The sequence below is a fragment of the Notolabrus celidotus genome, chromosome 1, assembly GCF_009762535.1.
Source record: "Notolabrus celidotus isolate fNotCel1 chromosome 1, fNotCel1.pri, whole genome shotgun sequence".
NCBI classification, from domain to species: Eukaryota; Metazoa; Chordata; class Actinopteri; order Labriformes; family Labridae; genus Notolabrus; species Notolabrus celidotus.
Window position 1 is genome coordinate 38,868,675 of NC_048272.1, and position 7,746 is coordinate 38,876,420.

The 7,746-nt window shown below is 40.9% G+C and overlaps 1 protein-coding gene across 1 annotated transcript in view; it reads right to left on the minus strand.

Annotated features, from left to right (window-relative positions):
• LOC117819604 (contactin-4-like) overlaps window positions 1-7,746 on the minus strand; it is a 184,149-nt gene that overhangs the window by 63,536 nt on the left and 112,867 nt on the right. Inside the window, exons 9-10 of the mRNA XM_034693060.1 lie at window positions 5,734-5,863; window positions 3,699-3,849 (exon numbers count right to left, since the gene is read on the minus strand). Of these exons, the coding sequence (XP_034548951.1) occupies window positions 3,699-3,849; window positions 5,734-5,863 (281 nt within the window). The remainder of the gene's footprint in view (window positions 1-3,698; window positions 3,850-5,733; window positions 5,864-7,746) is intronic.

Here is a 7,746-nt window from a genome sequence, read left to right on the forward strand (position 1 = left end):
TGACAGGCACACTGGACAGACTGTCAGTTCACGGCACTCTGAAATGCATCTGCATCTTTGATGACAAGGAGTTGATCCAAACTTACTGAATGTGTCTGATGTATCACCAAACTGGAAATCAAAGCTGTGGACGCAGAGCTTTTTACGGTAATAGCAACAAAAACAGCAAACATCAAATATTAAACAGACGTCCCCCGGTTGTGTCTTTGTCACTAACGCACACCGGGGGTAAAAATCATCAGTGAAGATGAGACTGATGCATGGAGGTGAGGAGAGCTGGTTCATAAAGCACACCTGCTGCAGGTAGAGACCAAGCTAACACTGAGCCCCTCAAATAATAACTCAGCCTGTCACAGGAATGCATCACTTTTATCTTTAATGATTAGACGCACAGCGGGGGGAAACATGGATTCTTAATGTCCGGCGGTCGGCCACTAATGTTTTCGTCTCGTCATCCTCTTGTCGACAAAACAAAACTTGCGTTTGTCAGAGTTTTTATTATCAGTGATGCACTTTAGCTCGTCATAGTCTCGTTTTCGTCCTGAAAAAATGAGTCGTTGACAAACATTTATCGTCATAATTTTGTTAATGAAATTAACACTGTTGTCCACAAAAGAGAACAAAGCCGGTTTCAAGGCCTGTTTGCTTTCTTTGATTCAGATGAAAGTAATGATACAGGGTTTCATTTCTCCCCTTGAGTCGTTTTGTGTTCACACTGACGTACTGCAAAGCACACACCACTGGCTGTCTTTATGTCACTACATCACGGTCTCCTTTTCAAAGAGTAGGTAGACAAACGGCACAATTACTGGTCACACCGGACCCAAAACTGAGTCTGGGGTTGACTTAGAGCGGCAAGGAGGTCAATTGACGTTTGGACAGATGAGCATATTTGTCAAATGTTGAACTTTAACAGCTTTTCTGCTGGCGTTGAGTTGAATGGAGTAACGTTAGCCTGTTACTGCTTTTGTGCTAACTATCAGATGTTTTCAAATTAGCTTCACAGCTGCATCACTACATCTCTTATAAATGGTCTTCCACTTGTGTGATGAGTCAGGCAGCCCTGATCACCTCTTTGAGGCGGTCTTGGTTGGCTTGCTCTGTTCTGCATCAGGGGGTGAAAGCTGTGTTCACATAATGTCCTAATGATTGAGCAAAAAAACGACACTAAGCAGAAAACCAGCTTGTTGGTTTCCTCTGGTGTGTTTGAAGACCAGCTACTGAATTTATTTTCACAATATAACATGCTGTAATGTTGTTTTTGGAATATTTAAATATGAATTTAAATGACTTTCATTATGCTATAGGTACAAGGTTGTATTGACATGTTTAAGATGCCTGTGTAAAACACATGCATCTTTTTTTATCAGGAACAGTCTCATCATAGGTGTTACCATGTATTGCCAAAGAGAAACACAGTTATGTTTGCTAGCGGCCCAGTTTTGCTCCAAGCAGCATGCCACAGATTTCCAGGGAGCGAATTGCAATATCTCCCGCAAGGGTAAAAACAAGGCTTTAAGACTAGAAAGGAGGAGGCTGGGGTGGTGGTGGAGGCAAAGCTTTGCCAGCAGCAGCAGCAGCAGAGTGTGAGCAGCATTGGTGTAGCAAGGATCAGTGAGAGAGAAGATGTGTCCAAACCATAGACCCATCTGTTTCTTAAGGACTGTTTTGAAGCCAATTGTTGGCAGGTGCCATATTGGAAATTCTGAACTCAACCTAACTTCTGTCGAGCAAGTATGAGATAAAGAGGCCTTTGGCCTCCTCGCTAACAGCTACAGGGTTACCACCTGTCAGTCAAATCAGCCATGTCCTTATTTGGGCAAAACTCACAAGTTTAGTATCTTCAAAAATAATGAGTTATAAATAAATTCAACCCCGAACAGTAGGGATGTATCAATTCATCTGCTACTCTTCTGGACGACATATATTGATCTAACATTGTTTCAAAAGGTAATACATTGATTGTATCGATACTAGGAAATAACACATTGGATTTAAGTACAGCAGACATTATATGGATGTGTTTTTTTTTACACTTTTAATGATAAAGACGTTAAACGTTACTCAATTCAGGCTGCCTGTCTGTGACGTCATCGCCACGCACCAGCAGACAACAAAACAAAGCATGGGGGATGGCAGAGGAGAAGCCGGCGAGCGAGAAGTTGTCAAGCCACCATGGTGGTCCAGTGTGTGGAAGCAATGCCTATCTTCGCAACAGACGTCAGTACAATGTATTTAACGACTCTCCTTCAAACTATACTAATGTTGAGTCCGGTGTCCCGCAAGGCTCCACATTAGGCCCACTTCTTTTTGAACTGAAATATGTTCAAACTGTCACATTCATCTATATGCCAACGACACTGTCATCTATCTGACTAACTCTCATATATCAAAACTTCAGTTTTATTTATAATACAATTTTAATTTGGAAAAAAATGGTTTTTCAATAATAAGCTTATTTTAAATGAGAAAAAATAGTGTTGCATGTTATTTGGCACAATACATAGTCTCTCCCACTCACCTGGTGTATTAATTAAATCTGATGATGGATCTCCTCTACAGCATGTAAGTGTATTTAAATATTTAGGTCCCTGGGTTGACTCTGAGTTCTCCTTTAAGACACATATTGATTTTTGCACTTTGGCTTTTGCAAAGACGGAGATCTTCTAAATAAGTCGCTCGCTGTTTGTAGGATATGTAAAGGTCAAGTAAAGTACCACGGCAACACCACAAATCTATCCAACCACCTACTAAGGCGCCATGGGATTTCACACAATGCCAACCGTCCAGGCACCTGTTGCAGCTTTCCTGCTGCAGCAGCAGTGCAAGGTGACATCAGCTCTGCAGAAGCTGAAAAAGGAATCTAGGACTGTTCAGTATCAAGGTATTTATTTCACAGTCACACTGGTTGAATTTTTGGCTGAAAAGTTACTGAATCGATTTCAAGTCAATGAATCGTTTCAGATTGTTCTAAATGAATCAATATTGTCCTTTAATCGCATCGGCAACCACAAATCCTGATACGAATCGAATCGTTGTTAAAAAAGAATCATTACAACCCTACCGTACAGTGTGTGCTGATAGAGAAATGAGATATTCAGACCTAAACTGTTCTTTTTCCCAGGCTGTAAACATGTTTATTTCTGCTGTAAAGATCGTCTTCTTTGAATGGGTGTGTATGTGGTTTCTGGTGTTTCTGCAGCCAGCCTCAAGTGGACGCTCGATGAACTGCAGTTTTTAACACTTCTGCATTGGCTTCATATTTTAAGACTGGAAGTTGCTGCTTGGTTCAAACGGACTGCCTTGTTTTGAGAGTGTGCTTGTGTGTGATTGGCATGTGATTGATTGGATACGACTCATTCAGCAGACTTTTTCATGTCCTGCATGTGAAGCTTCATTTTGGGAAAGTGATGATTTAAATGGGGAAGACAGTGAAATGGAGAACACTAATCATTAAAGTGTTTCATAGCTCAGGGCTAAATCCCTCTGGATACAACCTAAATATAATATTACATATTCAAAAATGAACAAGGTGTTAACGCTGGAAGGCGAAACTGATTCTTAGCATATGATAGGTTTGTATTGATACATATGTAAAAGCCCTGCAGGCATCTGTAGGCTAATGAGCCCACATGCAGGGAGAAGTCCAGTCCTCTTAACAGTGCTGGAACAAAATCTGTGAGTGTGTAACGCCTTACCTGTTAGTTTCTCGGAGCGGTTCGCTGCCCTTCCGCCAAGAGACCACACCCCAAGGCGACATCTTAGGCTTGCATTCGACGAGCACGTCTCCTCCCACCTTCACCAGCGTCTGGCTCCTCAGTTGGTTGTGAGAGAAATCTGGGGCAACAGCTGAGACAGGAGCAGAATATTAAAGCTGATGTTTGTAAAAGACTCACATCTTTTTTCCTCCAATGATCACTGCTCATGTTTTCACATTCACATTTATCACAGATCTCTTTTAGTAGCTTTGCAAAACAAGTGTTGACGTTTTTGCCATGGATAACATTAAAGCAGAGTATCATTCTCTAAAACAATCAGAATAATTAGCAATCAAAGTAATTTGAAACAATAATAATGCCAGCCTCTCGTGTGATGTGGTTAAAGATTCACTGTGTTTTTTTACTCCCGTCAGAAGCAGTTATGTGTCATTTTTTAGCTTGCACCTGAAGGGATCATTTTCACATTACAAGTCCACCTCCCATACATTTCTTGCCCTTTTCAAATTGCGTGAAACTGTCCGATGCTGTCTCTGTTAGCCCTTTCCTCAGTCTCCACCCTGAGTGTGATCAGTAAATTTGTCTGTGTTGAGAAACATGCCTGGGCTGAAACAGAGGATGAATAGTGAATGAGAGCTGCTGCCAGCCCCGATAGGAGAGTGACAGGCTTGACATGGCAGATGGGCGAGGCTGGTGAACAGAGCAGCTCTGGCATACATCACTGTCAGTCCGACGCATTCATCTTATAATTGATGCTTTTCAATTAGCGGCCAATGAGAGAGAGGCCGGAGGTCAGCCGGCGTTATTGAGTGGAGGAAGAAGACGAAGCAAACCTGACAATAAACGCCGACAACACACACACACATACACACACACACACACACACATACACGACCAGTCAAAAGTTTGGACACACCTTCTCATTCAATGGTTTTCATTTATTCTAATTATTTTCAACATTGTAGATTAATACTGAAGACATCAAAACTATGAAATAATCTGGTTTTGCCATAATCTGGATTACAACAGTAGTCAAATAGAGCTATCCATTGTGTACTAACCCTACCTCTGAACAACACAACTGATGGTCTCAAACACATTAAGAAGGCAAGTCATTCTACAAATGAACTCTTGACAAGGCTCATGTTAATTAGAAACCATTCCAGGAGACCACTTCATGAAGCAGACTGAGAGAATACCAAGAGTGTGCAAAGCTGTCATGAAGGAAAAAGGGGGCTACTTTACAGAACCTAAAATATAAGACATATTCTGCTTTGTTTAATAGTGAAGTGTATTGTGTTCACATGAGAAAAAAAATTCTGCTCTGTTTTTCTGAATTAACAAGTTAAATATATCTGAATTTCTGAATGGGTTAAATATCACGGAAATTTTCAATCAACAAGTTCAATACCTCTGAATTTCTGAACCGAGTTAAATATCTTTGAATTTCTGAATTAACAAGTTAATAATCGTGGAACTATGAGAAGAGTTTTTGTAAATAAAAAAAATCTGTTCTGTTTTTCTGAATCAACGACATACCCCAATAGTAAAATCCCAATAGCATGTCAAGGCCACACAAGTAAATAAACATGCCCTGGTTGCTCAGTTAATCCAGTTTTATTTTGCTCTGGGTTTAAGACATTGGGAGATACTAGTGTCTCTAAATGACATAGATGGTATTGTGATTATCTTGTCAACTTTGCCCAGGCACCTGGGGACTCAGCTGTTTAGACGTAAGGCCCGTTCTGAGAAAAACAGGGCAGATTTTTTTTATTCAGAAAAACTAAACTTTTCTTGTAATTCCGAGATATTTAACTTGTTTCTTCAGAAATTCCGAGCTTCAGTAGTTTAACACTTTTTGTTAATCACATAATTCCATATATGTTCTTTCATAGTTTGGATGTCTTTGGTATTAATCTACAGTGTTTACAATAATTAAAACAAATACAAAAACATTGAATGAGAAGGCATGTCCAAACTTCTAACTGGTAGTGTACACACTGTGCCAGTACCTTACCTATAACTCTGAGCTCTGCGTTGGAGTAGACCTCAGCGTGCTTGTTCCCGGCCACACACTGGTACATTCCCGTATCGGACAGGGTCAGACGGCTGATCGACAAGGCCCCATTGGCCACTTGTATGCGCTCCTGTGGACATAGAGACACGTGCCTTTAATACGACTTATTCCCAGTGCTCATCTGTATAAAAACACCCCACCAGTGGGCCAGTGAATTATGGTCTGGATGTGACAGACGTGGCAATAAATCTAGGTTTTCATCACTAATGGAGGGAAAGGCTTGGGTGGATGGAGGCAGGCTAGCAGAAAATGACCCTAATCAATCTGCATGTTTATGAGAGGGAAATAAAACCATGGCCTATTTATATCTCCGACTGCACCACAGGGTCTGTTTCTCCTTCAGAAAAAGGAGGAGGAGGAGGAGGAACGAGAGGAAGGAACAGCATAACATTTGAAGTAAAATGTGAAAATAGCATCTCTGATGTTGCATATACTAAATGCTGTATACAGTCAAGTTGTGCCTCTTCTTCATCAGTTCAAATTTTTTTACATACCTGTGGGAGAGATCCTGCCCCTCATTAAAACAAAGATCAGTTTAAGGGCAGCTGGGCCTGATGGACTCAAAACTCAGTGGAATCACTGCATCAGTTTGACATTTATCCCCCAGTATACGTTTATCTCTCCAAACTTGGTTCTCACTCACCCCCTTCACTACCGTATTAAATCCTTGAGCAGTTTTCATACACCTCTATGCAGCTGTGTCAGGTTCTGCCTCCCCATGCCCTTCATCTCCCGTGTTTTCCTCTGGCTCACCCATAATGTCATTACAGCCTATTTCCCTGGGGGTGTCTGAGCGGCCTGAACCCCAGTCGCGGGGGATTATGGTACTGTCACATGAAAAGAGAGGCTGTCCTCGCTAAAAGATCACAAACTAATCCTGTGTTTGAGCAGGTTGTGTCTGAATTTCCATAACGTTCAGCAGCTTCGGATGTACAGGGGCAAACATCGCTTCTGGCAGGGGAGAGAAATGGTGGCGTATATCAGTCTGTGCAGGGAAAGCACTCCCGTTTATGGCTGCTATTAATTAAGCATGACGTTCCTCTCAAATCAGCAGTTTTTCTTGCAGGGACCTGGGGGGACCATCTGTACACCTTATGCTCAAAGAAAATGATTGGCAATGTCATTTGCCAAAAACACTTGGTTGATTAGTTCAATATAAAGCAGCAAAAACGTAGAAGAATAAATGCCATAAAGAAAAGATGTTCACGGTTCAGAGAGTGAGCTTTGGGTTTAATTTCCTTCTACAGCGATGTTCCTGAGACGGACTCATAAATGTCGGTTTTACTGCTGGAAAAAAGACTTAGCTTATTAAATCACTTTAAAAATACAAAAAGCTATGGGGCACCATTTGTAAAGTTGTGCACACCAAAAATAACAGCAACATTTCTCCACATTTAGCTCCAAAACATCCTAAAAACGTAGAGTGAATCTTTAAAAGTCACTTTTTTTTATCACATTCAGTGAAATAATTGTGATCTTCTTCACATTTAATTTTGTTGTGAAAAATATATTAAGTTGAAATTATTGTTAAATCCAAATGCCAAATGTAAATATAAATGTTAAATATAAATACTAAATATTGCTCCGCGATCCTAAATATTTAGCTGATATGCAAATTCACACTGCCGCCTAGCAGAAATACCAAAATAAAAGCTTCATAAAGAGATACAGACTTAGCAAAAGCAACTTAGCTTGTCCGTTCCATGGCCTCCAAAACTGCTTATCCAGCAGTTTTACGGCGGGCAGTCCGGCTATAACCCGTAGGAGTCAGGACTGACCGACTATGATTGGGATATCTGTATCTCTTTATGATGTTGTTATTTTGGTACTTCCGCTAGGCGCCAGTGGGAATTTGTATTGGGCACCGCTGGTACCAAAATAAAAGCATTATAAAGCTATACAGATATCCCAACCATACTCTGTCAGGACTGACTCCTACGGGTTATAGCTGGA